General features: G+C 44.5%; 1 protein-coding gene and 1 gene segment (V, D, J or C); one reads left to right on the plus strand and one right to left on the minus strand.

The window, feature by feature from the left end:
* Positions 1-16,364, plus strand: part of LOC144697342 (uncharacterized) — a 427,355-nt gene that overhangs the window by 189,583 nt on the left and 221,408 nt on the right. The gene's annotated exons all lie outside the window — the stretch shown is intronic.
* Positions 1,692-3,468, minus strand: LOC144697878 (T cell receptor alpha variable 38-1-like). The segment is given in 2 exon segments: positions 1,692-2,060; positions 3,451-3,468. Coding segments are annotated over 2 exon segments (387 nt in total).

Raw genomic sequence — 16,364 nt, forward strand, 5'->3', positions numbered from 1 at the left:
TCAAGCCTCTGAAAAGGACTGGAACCCTGAAGTTTCAGATTTAGAGGCGATAGGGCTAATGCCGGAGCCTCGCCTGACAAACAATGCTTTCATATTAGCCTTGTGCTGTTTACTTTAGGACATTTTAATATCTTCCTGATATTAAATTATAATGTATATGTGGACATGCAGATAGATTAGGCAAACTTTTTTTTATAAAGGCGATCAGCCTGACGACTTATATGTCGATGGGCATCGGCCTCTCGGCGCCTCAGTCACTTCCTCTCCCTCTCACAACTTAGACCGTGTTACCAGCACTGTCCTCTTCAGCAGATTGCATTTAAAGCAGAGGTTTAATGTTTAATGTTTCTGCTGAATTCTGTCATTTTCTTTTTGTGTTTGTAATGAATAATTTAAACATCCATAACCTACAGGTTTTGAGTTTGCGATGAGGTAACATTTGAAATGAGGTGCATTGTTTTTTTTTATAGCAATTTACTACTCACCGGTTTAAATTGACCAGGAACAGCGGGTTCAAAGCCTCCAGAGTGAGGCATATGGCGGGTTTTCATTAGCAAGGACTCAACATCAGGACATGAAAAACTGTTTTTACAACTTTAGCTCAACTGAAGAAAAGCAGTAGAGCAGAAAAAGAAATAAAATGCAAGCGTTTTCAATTTGTCTTTTGCTCCTTTCACCATCTATACAGTTAGAAATGTCGTGATCTGGCGCCCTCTGGTGGGTATTCTGAGAAGTGTCCAGTTGCCACTGGGTGATTCCGTGTTTAGTCACTTACCTGATTTAACAGTTCCTGTTTATAGGAAGCTCAGTTTGAGCAGTTCTGGATTAACACGCCGAACAGAAACAAATGTTTCATATCATTAAAATAAAAGACTGGAAGGTGGAAGGTTAAACATTAAGAAATGGAATCAGGCGATGAGAGGGAACAGGCGGGGAAATATATAAAAGGGTAGAAGGTCACTTAAGATTCGACATGGTGCATTTCTGAAATTTATTTTGTATAATAAATGCGACTCGCTAGTATGATGCTGCAAGACCTCACCTGTTCTTGCAGATTGTTGTGTTGTATTGCAGTTTTGAAAGGTCCCTGTGACTCTCACAGTGGAGACGGAATTATTGCTTGTGTTTTATTAGTGTGGGAGCGCCCTCTAGTGACACTTGCTGGTGTAGGTTTTTGCATGGGATCCGCTATATCTCTGCAGCAATTTGGCCTTCGTGGCACAGAAATACACGGAAGTATCGAATATGAGGATTTCCTAATCGTTAACTCAGTAATTTTGTCAGCTTTAAAATACGTAGAAGAGAATCGCTCTTTAAAATCGGAGTTCCGTTTTCCTATCCTTCATTGATATAAAACACATAATGTGGAGGCTGCCCGGGCTGCTGACTGTACCGGGACACACAAGGGCTGGGATCGCTTATTTCCAAAGTGCAGTTTATGGTGATATTCCTTTCCTCTTCAACGGTCATTTCAGGTACCGACTGCTCCGATAAATTTTGATGGCCCCATTCCGACATAGACAACGACAATATTTATCATTACATCATCAATAATGATTGGATTCGGCAGCCACAGGGAAGTGTATACTTATTGAGAGTGTTATAATAATGAGTGGTCTGAGATAGTTCCACATGATGTTCATTAAAAAGCGGCAACAACCTTTCCAATAATGCTGGGCAGGCAAGTCGGGTCAGAATGAGAGCAGCAAATGAAAGCTATGGGCGGGGCTACCGCAGGCAGTGTTGTCACACTTGGGGTCCATGGCACAGAAGTACGTGAGGCTGTCTGGGATGAGCGTGTTACTGATGGTTAGCTGGGTAATCTTGTTATTTTTATCAAACGTAGAAGAAAACCGATCATTGAGGTTGGTGCTTCTTTGCATATTCTGGCCAATAAGGTGAAACATGTGCATTGGAGGATTCCCGGAGCGCTGACTGTACCAGTATACGTAAGGGTTTACAACGCTTCTTTTCAAGGTGCAGGTTAATGTGACATTACTTTCCTCTTCAACCTTAATTTCACCAACCGGCTGTTCTATTGTGTCTTTGGTAGCTCCATTCTAACATAAAAAAGCGTAAAAACAAGAATCAGTATCAACCTCATATTGATCAACATAATCATCAACACCATCACTATTATTTTGCCAACAATAATACCTGGGTTACAGCAGTCAGGAGGAGAATGGAGTTTTACTGGGAAGGAAACACTTAAGTGACATAATGATGAGGAGCGGAGCGAGACGGTTCCCCATGAGCCTTCCTGAGTCTGTAACTCTGCAATGCGAGAAATCCTCTGTCGGAGCAGAAACACAGGTCCCCGTCCCATTGCACTGCTGATCCAACCAATGACAGGAATGGACCAGCGGCAGCAATTTCTCCAGTAACACAACCGGGTCAGAGCGAGAGCAACAAACGGAAGCTGTGGGCGGGGAAAGCGCAGATTCAATATTGAGTGAAGTGTGCGGTGACTCTCAGCTGCACCTGGAACTGATGGAGCGGAAATAGCGACGGTTCAACCTCCAGATGCCTGTGACCATCCTGCACCTGTTCACTGTTCAAGTGACTGAGAATAATTAGAGTGGGAGAGACAGGAAGAGACGAGAACCACTGAATCTTAGAGCTCTCGGCCTATGGTGCCCGAGACTCTTAGTTATCGTCACGTCATCATTACAAGAATTTTTCTATTAATTATGTTGGGCACATGGCAGCCAGGGGGAGAATGGATGTTTAATGGGGAGCATATACTTACTGAGAAGTGAGATAATAACGAGGAGTGATCTTAGATACATTCAACATGATGTTCCCTGACTCTGTAACTCGGATGTGCGTTGAAATGCTCTGTCAGGATAGAACTAGCGATCGCTTCCCTACTGGACTTCTGATCTAACCAATACCAAACAGGGAAAAGCGGTAACAACTCATGAACAAAACCCGACAGGCAAGGCGGGTCAGAACGAAAACAGCAAAGAACTGCGGTAGTTTCATCCTGATTCCATATTGCGGGCCAGCAGACTCGTAACATGAGTGTCAGAGTTAGTACATTTTCCAATATTGAGCGAAACCTTCATAAATGGTGTGGATTGAAAGCAAACCTGAATACATGAGCACCTGAGTTAATGTGCAAGGTAGCAGAAAAAGCTTTAAACGTTTAAATTAGAGACTGGAAAAAGGAAATGTGCACAATTTTCAAAAATGAGTAAAGACAAGGGTGGTCATGAACAAATAGGTAGGGAAAGGAGTTGAAAGCGAAAAAGAGGAGTTACGACATCACAGATCAGTTGGTGAATCGATTATAGGTGCAATGTGCAATCACAAACGAATATGAATGTGCAAGTGGACCTGACCCGCTCCTGTTATTGAGCGCTGTGTTTTGTTGTAATTTTACGAATCTCCCCGTGACTCTCACCGTGGACACTGAATTACTGGAACTGCCAGTGACTGTTTTTTTACGGAATCCCCAGGCGGCATTCCGTAGGGATCGTTCCCTCTGGGACACCCTGGTCCACTCCTCCGTCACCCCCTACTCCTCAACCCCCACCTACGGCACCTCCCCATGCATACGCAAAAGATGCAACACCTGCCCCTTCACTTCCTCTCTCCGCACCGTCCAAGGGCCCAAACACTCCTTTCAAGTGAAGCAGCATTTCATTTGCATTTCCCCCAACTTAGTCTACTGCATTCGTTGCTCCCAATGCGGTCTCCTCTACATTGAAGAGACCAAGCACAGACTGGGCGACCGCTTTGCAGAACACCTGCGGTCTGTCCGCAAGAATGATTCAAACCTCCCTGTCGCTTGCCATTTTAACACTCCACCATGCTCTCTTGCCCACATGTCTGTCCTTGGCTTGCTGCATTGTTCCAGTGAAGCTCAACGCAAACTGGAGGAACAGCACCTCATCTTCCGACTAGGCACTTTACAGCCTTCTGGACTGAATATTGAATTCAACAACTTTAGATCTTGAACTCCCTCCCCCATCCCCACCCCGTTTCCGTTTCTTCCTCCTCCCTTTTGTTTTTTCCAATAATTTATATAGATTTTTCTTTTCCCACCTATTTCCATCATTTTTAAATTTATACCTTTTATGCCCTGTTAGTCTTATTTCACCCCACCCCCACTAGAGCTGTACCTTGTGTGTCCTGCCATCCATTCTTAATTAGCACATTCTCTTAGATAATAACACCACCTTCAACACCTCTTTGTTCTTTTGTCTGTGACATCTTTTGATTATCTGCTCCTATCACTGCTTGCTTGTCCCTACAGCCACCCCGTCCCCCCCAACTTCTCTTCCCCCACTCCCCCACCCCAACTTAAACCAGCTTATATTTCACCCCTCTCCTAATTTTACTCAGTTCTGTTGAAGGGTCATGAGGACTCGAAACGTCAACTTTATTCTTCTCCGCCGATGCTGCCAGACCTGCTGAGTTTTTCCAGGTAATTCTTTTTTTGTAAGGGTTACAATCACTGGTTTTCAAGGGTAGGCTAATGTGACATTACTTTCCTCCTCAACCGTTAATTCAGGATCAGTTGTTCACCTTGTCTTGGTGGCCCCATTCTAACATGAATTATAATAAAATGACAATCAGCATCAGCCTCGTGTTGTTCTACATAACCACCATAACCGCCATCACTATTATTTTACCAACAATAATATCTGGGTTACAGCAGCCAGGAGGGGAATGGAGTTTTACTGGGGAGGAAATACTGACTGAGAAATGAGATAATGATGAGGAGCGGGGTGAGACGCTTCCCCATGATACTTCCTGAGTCTGTAACTCTGCAGTGCGAGACACCCTCTGTCGGAGCAGAAATACAGATCCTCGCCCCACTGCACTGCTAATCCAATCAATGACAGGAATTGACCAGCGGCAGCAATCTCTCCAAGAGCACAATAGGGTCACAGCGAGAGCAGCAAGCTGGAGCTGTGGGAGGGGATACCGCAGACTGAACATTGGGTGCAGTGTGCGGTGACTGTCAGCTGCACCCGGAACTGATGAAGCGGAAGTAGCGACGATTGAATCCCCAAAAGCCTGTGACCATCCTCCACCTGCTCACTGTTCAAATGAGTGAGAAAAAAGTGTGGGGGACAGGGAGGCACTAGAAACATGGAATCTTAGAGCACCGAATGAGGTCACTCGGTCTGTGACGCCGGAGAGGCTTTGAAAGAATTATCCGGTTCGGCTTTCAACACCCACATTTTCCACATAGCCCGGCATTTTCCCTTTCTAGTTGCATACAATTTCCTTCTTAAAGTTACTGTTGAATCTTCTCCAACCATCCTTTTGACCCCCACCTTCCAGAGTTTAACAAATCGCAGTGTAACAAATTAATCGAATCTTTCCGAGCTACTTTTCCCTTCCAAATAGGATAACCCGTGTTATCCAATGGTCTGCAATTGGAAACAGTTATGCGCAATCTACACTAACAAACTCACAAAAATTGAGCACCTCAGTTCAGTCTCTCCTTTACTCCCTTTGATCTAAGGGGAGGTGTTCTTGTGGGCAGTGGGTAGCTTCCCTGCCTCGGACTCCTTGGAAGGAGGGCGGACGGCTGGCTCAGTAGGTTTGAAGGCCAGAACGGTGTTCAATTCCTGGGGTGGATTTGGGGCCTGCCTCCTTGTTCTACCCGTGGTGGTGCAGTGGATCGGACCTGCCTTCAGGTCGAGAATTCAACAGGAATATATAATAAGAACAACCCCAGTTTAACTCGTATATTCACATGTCTGACAACATTAAACCCACTTAATGCCCCCATTCTAAACCGGATTGAAAAGAATCCACCAGCAGAGGGCGCCAAGCCCAAGCATGTTCTTTAGAAAGTCACGTGAGATGAAGACCAAAACCAATTGTAATGATTTCCTGAGTGAGGTCACAATGGGCCTGGCCCCCTGCAGTGTGTGGGTGGAACAATGAGTTGAACAGAGCCCGGGTTCCCTCGCTCCTTCTCAATCGCTGGCTCATTCCTTTCACATTCACTGAGAGAGATTCAGTCAGACATGTGTCTGATAATACTAGCGGCGCTGTTGAGCAGTAGGTATAGAATTAGGTTCATCAAGACAGTTTAGCGGATTGATGCAAGCCTGGTGAATGGGAATTTACAAACGCTCATACAGATAGACACAGGTTTAGATCGATCCTGTTTAACTTCCTGCACTTTTGTTCCTCTACATTTACAGGCTGACTATTTGCAGATCCAGTAACTCAGTCACTGGAGGCGTTAACAGTGTTAGAAGAGCTTCGGTGCAGTTGGATTGCGAATATACAGGCCAGATTATAAATAACATGCAATAGTATCGACAGAAACAGGCACAACTTCCAAGCTGGATAATTACCATAGTGGCAGCATTCAAAGAAGACGAAATATCAGGACAATATCTGTTGGCTGCTGACCAGCCTCAGAACAATGGCTACCTCAATATAAGTAGCCTGAGTGTGGAGGGTGTGCCGGTCTATTACTGTGCAGTGAGGCACAACGTCAGATAAAAGTCAAGACCCCTTAAAAACTACCTCCGCCAGTTTTTTGCGCACAGTCTTCTTTGGTGCTTTTAACAGCGGAGTTAGTCTGATTCCAAGCGCACGGAGAACAAAGATTGTCAGGTTTGTTTATCAAAGAGTTGTATTTCTGCCTTTGTCCTTGTTCAAATCAACAAAGAGCCGGTTTGGGAAATCTTGAGAATTATCTCAATGTCTCGGCCTACGTCTCCTCAGCAAATACCTTGGAGCTTACCCGCAATGCTGATCTGACTATAGAGGTGGAGAAAGCTATCGGATGTGGAGTGATTATAGCTTAACGGTGGTTTCCTCTCGGTTTGTGTTTGAGCGGCTGACAGCGCCGCTGAACATTGTGGCTGCAACTGGCCGAGATTTTATACAAACACGAACAGACAGGGGTTCTCAGGCACAGCATAAAGTACGGGAGTAGAGTTCCTTTTCCTCATAAACTCCGACTGTCAGCTCTGCTTCTTGGACTCCAATTTCTCCCCTCAGAGAGAGAGGGGTGACTGCCTGAATCGTACCCTTGCTGTTGTCTGTCTCACTGATTGCCTGCAGACAGGAGCGAGACCGCCTCTGCGAATATAGCCCGATCTGGATAAGCCAGTGCAACAAAAAAAAACCCCTTCCATATAATGTCGTAGGTGAAACTTAAAGCAGCTGCTTCTTCTTATGTCTTAATATTTGAGGACAGTATCTAAGTGACAGAATCTCCATGGCTTAGATCTGAAATATATATTCAAACAGGAAGTAATCAAATCGGATTGTTTTCAAAATTCCGATTGCAACCATGATTTGGGAATGTGATGAAATGTGTTTATTTCAATCTGTCAGAATTGCTCCTGCCCCCGCCTCATACAACCCAGTATTGTCGGTCAGTTCTGTAAAAGGGAAGTTGAGATGAGAACAACTTGGTTCTAATCTCCACTCTTTTGAATCGGCTGTCATTTCCAGGATCATGTTACCTCACTTCTCTGCCTACCCAGTGGAGCTTTAAAACCTGTAGCCCGAGCGGGGCTATAGTCCGTGTCCTTATAACGGAGATGGTTACATGGTTAGGGATAGGGGCGGGAATGGTTCCCCTAGACTTGGTATTACAAGGTGGAAACACTGCTTTGTGAATGGTGTCAGAAAACATTTAACAGTCACTGAAGAGGGACAATGAACATTGAGGGAACTCTGTGTTTTAAAGGGCGCAATCACTACCTCGTGAAGTGTGTTCATTTTCGATATACCGACCCTGAACCAGCATAATACTCTGATCAAATAGACACTATGTGCCAGCTTGGATCAAATGAGCCTAGATTCGGAAAGTGGAGATGGGGAAAGGGCTGCACAATAATTCAGCCAGGCAGGAAAGATTACCAAAAAGCAAGAATCTGCAATTTCACTCACATCGTAGGAACTGCGAAGCAGATGTGAAATCCCCTCCCACATTAGTCTGATAAACAGGGAACGGAGGTGGGAGTGGGAGAACGACCATCCCTTTCCCCCACAGTAATGAGCTGGGAACTCGGTCCACGTGTTTTTAATGGATGGTGTCTGCTGAGAGCAGAAATTTGGCCGACAATACCGGGAGAACTTCACGCACCATCTCCACACCAACACACCCCCACCCCGCCCCCGCTCTATTTCCACTGGTGAGAGAAAGCGAGTTAGCGTTCCGAGTCGAAATTAGATCTTCAAAACAGTCACACTGGAATCGAAACATTAACTCTGTTTCACTCACAGATGCTGCCAGACCTGCTGAGAATTTGCAGCATGTTGTGTTTTTATCTCAGATTTCTATCGTCCTCAGTGTTTTGCTTTTAACTTAGTCCAATTGTGCCAGGGATTCTTCAACATCTCCCTGAACGGACTAACGGGATCTCAGTTAAACGTCTGATCCCGAAGTAGGCACCTGAGGCCCGGCAGCTTCCATCAGGCCAGCAACTGAGGACCAGGCTCCAAACGGAAACAGCCCAGTCACATTGTCAATATCCAGACAGGAGTACACAATGTAAACACAGAATAAACTTAACCGAATGCTGTCCTCACCCTTCCCTTCTGCAGATTACATGTAAAATATGTTCTTAATGAGTAACTATTGCTTTCTAGGCCTTTAGGTTACAGAGGTTATAGCTGCAGGGACAGAGATTGAAGCGACACACCGAAGGGCAACGGACATTGGAGAAAATTTGCCCTTGTTGCTTCTTTTAAAGATTAGTCACCATCTTATGGAATCTGCTCATTGTGTATAAACTGTCTCTGAACCAGCAAAACACTTAGACCAATTTACCCTTGTGAGCAAGGCACAGTCAAAGGCTCCAGAAAACTGACAGAGGGGATGGGGACAGGGCCATGTCTCTGTTATTACCGCACTACATTACATTTACACTGTCTCTGTTACTGCTGCATGTTGCTCTCTTTCTCTAAGGCATGGCCCAGCAATTACTTGATGTATCCATGTCTCTGAATTATAATAGCCCAAACTCATTTTTCATTAATTCGATTAGGCTATACATCATTTACTGCACTCGACTATATCTGAGTTTATATTACAATACATTATATTACATACAGCCTTAATTGCTGCTGCACCAGCCCAGGCCCATTTTAACATTGCACTACCCACTGTCGTTGTTCTGGTTCCATTGGGCTCTCTCTCACTCTCTCAGTTATTACTTATATTTTTCTACATTTTTTTCTACGTTGCATTGACTATGTCTCTGGCGCCACTGCACTTCATACTATTACTTCTAAACCACGTCTCAGTTATTACTTCTCATTACCGTGCCTCTGGTTATAATACAGCAGGGCATGTGCCACTTGACCTTTTACGAATAACTCTGAGTTTGTATTTGAGCATTTGGAGAAAATTTCTGGACATGTGGTTTAGCAGGACACATGAAACGAACTGCAGTTCCCACATGGTGCAGGATTAGCATGCAATGGTCTGCCCCTCAGATGCTCTTCCATGTAAGCTAATCGTTACTTCCAATGACTAAACTGTAAATTAATATAAATATTTGAATAAAATTAAAGAATTAAATACTAAAACACTTACCAATAAGCCAAATACACGAAATAACTGAAATCCAATAAACACAAAATAATTAGGAACATGGCAGAGGTGGGAAGAGACGGTTTTACGTTAGAGATAGGACCTGACCTCAGTATCTACCATCATGGCTTCTGCTTCACGGTGACGCCAATGCATGGTTTAGGGTAGGGGTGACCACAGAATTTCCAACCTGCACTTTTCCCACAAAGATGATAGAATCACCCACGTTACCAGTGTTACAAATGATGGGCATGAATCCGTGAGATAATTTGTTTGTTCAACAAAGTGTAACTAAGATGCATGTTGTAATGTAATTGACCCTCTGGAGACTGTCACAGGGAAGAAATGAGGCACGCTTTGATTGTGTCACAGAGCTAAGTTTTGCAGCTTGGAGAGTTCCGTCACTTTCTGAAAGGCGATGCACGGACCAGTGAATGGCCCTTTCTATGCCATTTACTATCCCATCCTCGCCGCTGTTGGTGTCCCAGGTAAGTTATGGATCCCAAATAAATTCTTTACTTTCTTTACAATAATTATATTAGATGCATTGTGATTTTAAATACATTTAGCAATTAGACGAATTTACATTGCCATCTATGGAAGGATTTTAACAGTTACAGTACAGTGAGTTCCCAATGGGCAGGTCCCGTTGTTAATGTGTTCACAGGAATTAGTTATAGAAACGCTTCACATAAGTGAGTGGAGATGCAAGAATTTGAATCTATTATTTATTTTGCGTTGTGTACATTTGCCTTTTATTTTGGCTAATTATATTTTCTATTCATTCAGGGATTGTCGCTGTCGCTGGAAAGGTCAATGTTTATTGCCCGTCTCCCATTTCCACCTGAGAAAGAGGAGTTGTGCAATTTTTTCTTCGAACACTGCAGTATGATGCTGCTTCACAGAAGCTTTGCAAACACATTGACACCGAAGCACCTAGGCATATATTAGGGCAGGCAAGTAAATTTATGATCAAAGAGATATGGAGCATCGTAAAGAAGGAAACAGTTGTAGCTTTGAGGAAAGGAATTTCAGAGATTAGGGACTCGTCTGCTAAAGACGTAATATATTGGTGGAGCGATTAATATCAGGGTGTACGAGAGGGCAGAACTGTAGGTACGCTGAAATCTCAGATGGCTGTAGTGCTGCATAAAGATCCAGGGATTAGGAGTGGCGAGGCTGTGGAGTGGTTTGAAGAGCTACATGAGAATATTCCAATGGAGACATTGCTGCACCGGGAGCAAAGGATCAGCGAGTATAGGACTGATGGAAGAGCTGGACTTCGTGTGAGTAAGTGCACGATCAGCAAATGTTTTGTTTGAGCTTACGTTTTCTGACGATGCAAAATGAGGCGCTGTCCAGGGGACATTTCCAATTGTCTGAGGTCTAGATGTAACAAGGGCATATATGAGGCTTTCAGCAACGCCTTAGCTAAGGAAGCGTTGGAGAAGGGCAATATTACTGGTTACATTAGAAAGGTGGAAATATGCAGCGTTTGTGCTTGTGATCGATATGGCGAGGGAGGCGTTTGGAAGACCATTTCATGGTCAAACAAGATGCCAAGATTTTAAAGGGTCTCAAGCCTCAGGGGATGGACAACCAGAGGGAACGACTGAGCGATCAGACAACAAGGTTCGAGGCTATAACTGCAGGAGATGTTTTCTGTACTGACAAATATTTAATCCAGAATTGGGTGTGGAACAATTAGTAAAGGCTTTGGTATAGTCTGATTCTTGAGGTGGCAAAGGACGGATGAGGAAATATTGTGCAACAGGTTGGATGGGACATTTTGCTGCGAATATCTAGCTCATAATTAATATGATTTAGAATATAACTACTCATTTTAGGGATTAAAATTTAATTGTAGAAAAACGGTGCATCTAGTTAAGAAACTGAGAAAGCAACACTGATGTAAATGCAGCTCAAACAAGCTTGAGTTTAACACACATAAAGTGCATCCTGTGTTTATGTTATAAGATCACAGTAGATAGCGAAAAAATAACTTAAGCAAGAGGTGACCCATCTCTGGATCTCCTAGTGCGCCAGGGAGTCTGGAGAGAGGGCAATTATATCCATTAGAGATATAAATTGTTCCATCCCAAAGCATTCCATGGAGGTGGGCTGTTGGGGTAGAACTTTCTTTCGTTTACGTTAAATGGGTGTTTGCTCAGAAAGCAGACAGTTCTGTTTGAGAACAGACAGAAGGCAGTTAACCTTGCAGCCGGCAGCAGTCAGTCATTTTGGGACAGGCAGAGGTATAACATCCGCCTAGAGTTGGGAATCAGCTATTAGACCAGACTCTTTACAGAAGCTGTGGGAGCAGAGAAGGCTAGTAGGAATCAGGAGTGCTCCTGATGTTTAAATCCCCAAGTAAGAAGGCAGTTGCAGTTTTGGTTTGGTGTACACTTCGTCGCATTGGATTCAGAGTGCCAAAAGGATATGATTGTTCATTAGGTCGATAATTAAAACAGTGAAAATACAACTTGTATTATCACCACGCGAAATGAGAGTACAATGCATACAACCTTGGTTTGGGTTTCGCGAGGGAAAAAGCAATTGGAAGATTTTCCTTGCTTGTAATTACAGAAGTAAAGTAACAGTGATCCTCACAGAGCTTTGTGGCAGAAAGCAGTCAGCAGAAATAGTTTGCAAGCTGTGAGAAGGCAGTTGGGCATCTGCTGGCAATCAGAACAAGGAACTGAGGTACCCACAGTAGTGATGTATTAAATAAAAGTTGTGGGGTCGCTTAGCAAATATGGTGATCGAAGCAGCCCCATAATATCGATCACCCTGTAATTAATTGACAGAATAATACCAAAAGAGTCCACGTTTATAAACAAACAACTATAGCTAATCGCTCCTTATGCGAAAAACTCAGTTCCACTGTTTTACTTCCCCCCATGAATTCCGTTATACATTACAGGAATATTAAATTCAGTTCTGCAGGAACCTCGGAGAATAACTGGAACACCGAGGAGAATAAACGTGCATCCTGGAGGACTGTTGCATACTTTTTCAGCCAGAGTGTGGTGGGTGTCTGGAATTCACTGCCTAAGTTGGTGGTTGAGGCTGAAACGCTCAATTCATTTAAAATTTGACCATCTGCACCTGAAGTGCTGTAACCTGCAGAGCTAGAGGCCGGGTGCTGGAATGTGGGATTAAAATGAGCGGCTAGTTTCTTCTTTTCTCTTTTTGGCCAGCGCAGACACGATGAGCTGAATGGCCTCTTTCTGCACCGTAACTTTTCTATGTTTCTATGACCACTACAGAAGTGAATGAATTTTCAAGAGTCTTGTAATGTTTAAGGGAAATCTTGCTGGGGTGTGTGTAGTAATTATAAACTACAGTTTTTTAAATTAGCACTGCTTGCTTTAATTATTTATACAGTAACGTTTGCTTATGTTTAAAAACGTGAATCATGTGGCGTAGTTCATCAATTAATTGCGAGGCGTTCAGAGTTCTCCTTAAATGTTGAGGTGTCAGCTGTGGCTCAGTTAATAGCACCCTCGCCTTTGAATCAGAAGGTTGTGGGTTCAAGTCCCACTCCCAGAAACCAAGAACTGTGATTGTACTCGAAAAAGTTGCAATCTGTGACTGTTGATAACTCGAAAGAGTTTAAATGTTGAGGTGTCAGCTGTGGCTCAGTTCATAGCACCCTCGCCTTTGAATCAGAGGGTTGTGGGTTCATGCCCCGCTCCCAGAAACCAAGAACTGTGATTGTACTCGAAAGAGTTGCAATCTGTGACTGTTGATAACTCAAAAGAATTTTTTTAAATGTTATTGGTCCCTAATAAGATCGTAACAAGTGGCTGGAATTTAGAGTGAGATCTTTAACTTTTCTTCTCTCTTTTTCTCTCTCTTGCAGCCAATTTGCTGGCGATCATAATCCTATCCCGAGAGCAGTGCGGACTCTCCCGGTGCATCACCTACTACCTGTAAGCAAAAGCAGTAACAGATTTCCTTGTCATGATCACCGCCGTCATCCTCAACCAGGTTGGTGGCATTTACTTTCGGTACAATGCCCTGTCCACCACCCTGGGGTGCACGGTCAGCAACCTGCTAGTCTATGCCACCCGAGATGGCTCAGTCTGGCTGTCAGTGGCCTTCAACATTGACCGTTTTGTGGCCATCTGCTGTCAGATCCTGAAGACCAGATATTGCACCAAGAAAACTGTCGCTGGTTATAGGACTGGTCTGTGTCTTAAGCTGCATCAAGAACATCCCCTTCTTCTTCACATACCAGCCCTTGTACATCCTGGACGGGGTGCCCTGGTTCTGCGACATCAAAGCCACCTTCTACACCATAACTGTCTGGCAAGCCTATCTCTGGCTGTTCCGCAACTTAATGCCATTTCTCTCCTTCTTCCTTATTCTATTACTTAATGCCCTGACTGTAAGGCACATCTTAGCGGCCAGCAGAGCACGCAGGAGACTCCGGGCGCCAAGAATCGTGGGGATTCTGAGATGGACATTCGCAAGCATCGTCCTCCTGTTCGACATGTCGCTCAGCTTCCTCCTCCTGTGGGTCATCTATGTCGGACATTTCCTCTATGTACAGATTATGGGTGAGGCCTACTTCACTGGCCTGGATTTCAATGATCCGCAGTACATCCTTCAAGAGACGACCAACATGCTCCAGCTGATCAGTTCCTGCACCAACATATTCATTTACACAGTGACTCAGGCCAAGTTCCGAGGAGAGTTGAAGAACCTGCTGATGTGTCCGTTCTCCACTCTCAATGGTTGCTTTAAATGGTGAAAGAATAATTAAACATTCGCTTCTCTCTTTTTAAGAGCCAACTCCCATTACTTGCTCCTGTTGTTTCTCTTCCATCAGAGCGGGTCTGTATGTGGCACTTTATGTCCCTCAGCTGAATAAAAAAGTCGTGGGTTCGGGTCCCACACCAAAAACAGAAACTCTATAACCCCAGGCCAAAGGTCCCCGGTTGGCAGAACTGAAGGAGTGCTACACTTTCGGAGCTGTATCTTTCTGGATGAGACACTAAACTGAGATCCGTGTGTGCAATCTGAGGTGAAATGTAAATTACCTCATGGTCTCTTCGTAAAAGAACAGCAGGAAATATTCCCTGTGCCCTGGGCCCATATTTATCCCCACATGCGCCTTTGAAACCAATTCTTTGGTACAATTGTTCGTAGAAACTTCTTGTGCGAGAATTGGCTGCCGCGTTTCTTATATTGCAACAGTCACAACAACTGGAAAGAACTTAATTGGCTGTAAAAGTGCTTTTAGAGCGTCCTGAGGTCTCGAAAGGAGTTGTATAAATGAGTATGTATATAATAATGAATAAATATGAAAGCCTTCGACCTGAAACTTTAACTGCCTGACCTGCTGTGTATTTCCGGCACTTTTGTTTTTCTTTAAGATTAATTTATTTGGCACATATACATACCGTAAATAACCATATATGCATGTATATATAATAGATTACATTATACATGCTGCATATAATATCTATATATTTTTGGCAAATGTGAATGGGAAACTTCAACAAAACATGGTTTTCCATGAAGTAGATCAAGTGTTGCGGACTTTTGCTCACTTTTCGTTCTGTGCCTTAACCTCCGATGATCTCTGAGAGTTCACTACGACGTTCTCATGTTCTCAACACTAATATTACAAACAGAATACCAGATCAATTAGATTACAGGCAACTTCTGATGGCTGTCCGTAGAACTAAACAGGGGTTTCCTGCTATAAATGATTGTACCCTCACACACTTCTAAATGAAAATCTACCAATATTAATATCTACCTTTCTGTCGGACTATTTGTCCAGTTGGTGGAGGCATGGCTTAGTCAGTAATAACTCAGGCAGGGCCTGGTGTGATATCATCAGAGGTATGGTGTACTCCAGTAATACACAACGCAGGACCTAGTGAAACGCAAATATAGGCAGGCCTAGGACATTAACAACAGAGGCAGGATTTAATATGCCTGGCAGGCATCCTGATACACTCTCCCCAGCTCCATCCATGCAGGACAAACTTGCTCACAACAGGAGGGAAAAGCTGCAGACAGGTGGAGGGATGACGAATTCAAAGTTCTCACAGAATTTGAAAACAGAGCCATCCAGGTGGCCGGCGATGACCGGGACCGGTCCTGCGCTGCTCTACGAAGTGAGGATCCAGCAGTGCAACATCCATCAGAAAACCACGCTGTGAGTGATGTGTCCTCTTTCACAGGCCATTGTCGTGCACTAATTATCTCCCCTTGCCTTCGCAGGCACATCTGGGAAGCAGCAGAGGGAGCCCACGACACAGAGCCTCCAAGCAAGCTCCGAAGAATCCTCCAAAGAGGAATCTGAAGGCACCCTCGCTGAAGTCCCGTCTCAACGCTCACCCATATCCTCCACCAGCGCAGAGACACGCACTTCGGTGGGACCTAGCTTTGGGGGCCACAATATTGTGAGTACATCGGACATTCTGATCCACAGCAGGCGGAGGCAGCGACTTCCCAGGTGCCCAGAACTTGGAGTACTGCTGGAGGCCAGAACGTTGTTGAGTCCGAATCAGATGACGAGCCTCTGGACTCGGTCGTGGAACAGTTGCTGGAGTTACAAAGGCAAGCTCGGGAACATCAGGAACGACAGGCCTCTGCACTTCTCAGATTGCAAGGCACGATGGAGGAGTCCGTCAGTCTTCAGGCTGAGGTGATAGCGCCGGCATTGCAACGCACCGAGGTCAACACTGGCAGGATGGTGGCCGCCATGCAGGCTTTGGTCCAGGACGTCACCCCTGCGCTGCTGCAGGTTTAACCTCACCTCTGATGACATAGTTGACCTCCAATAATATGTACACTAGAGGGGCGCTGG

Source organism: Cetorhinus maximus, chromosome 23 (genome assembly GCF_964194155.1).
Source record: "Cetorhinus maximus chromosome 23, sCetMax3.hap1.1, whole genome shotgun sequence".
In the NCBI taxonomy this organism is placed as follows: Eukaryota; Metazoa; Chordata; class Chondrichthyes; order Lamniformes; family Cetorhinidae; genus Cetorhinus; species Cetorhinus maximus.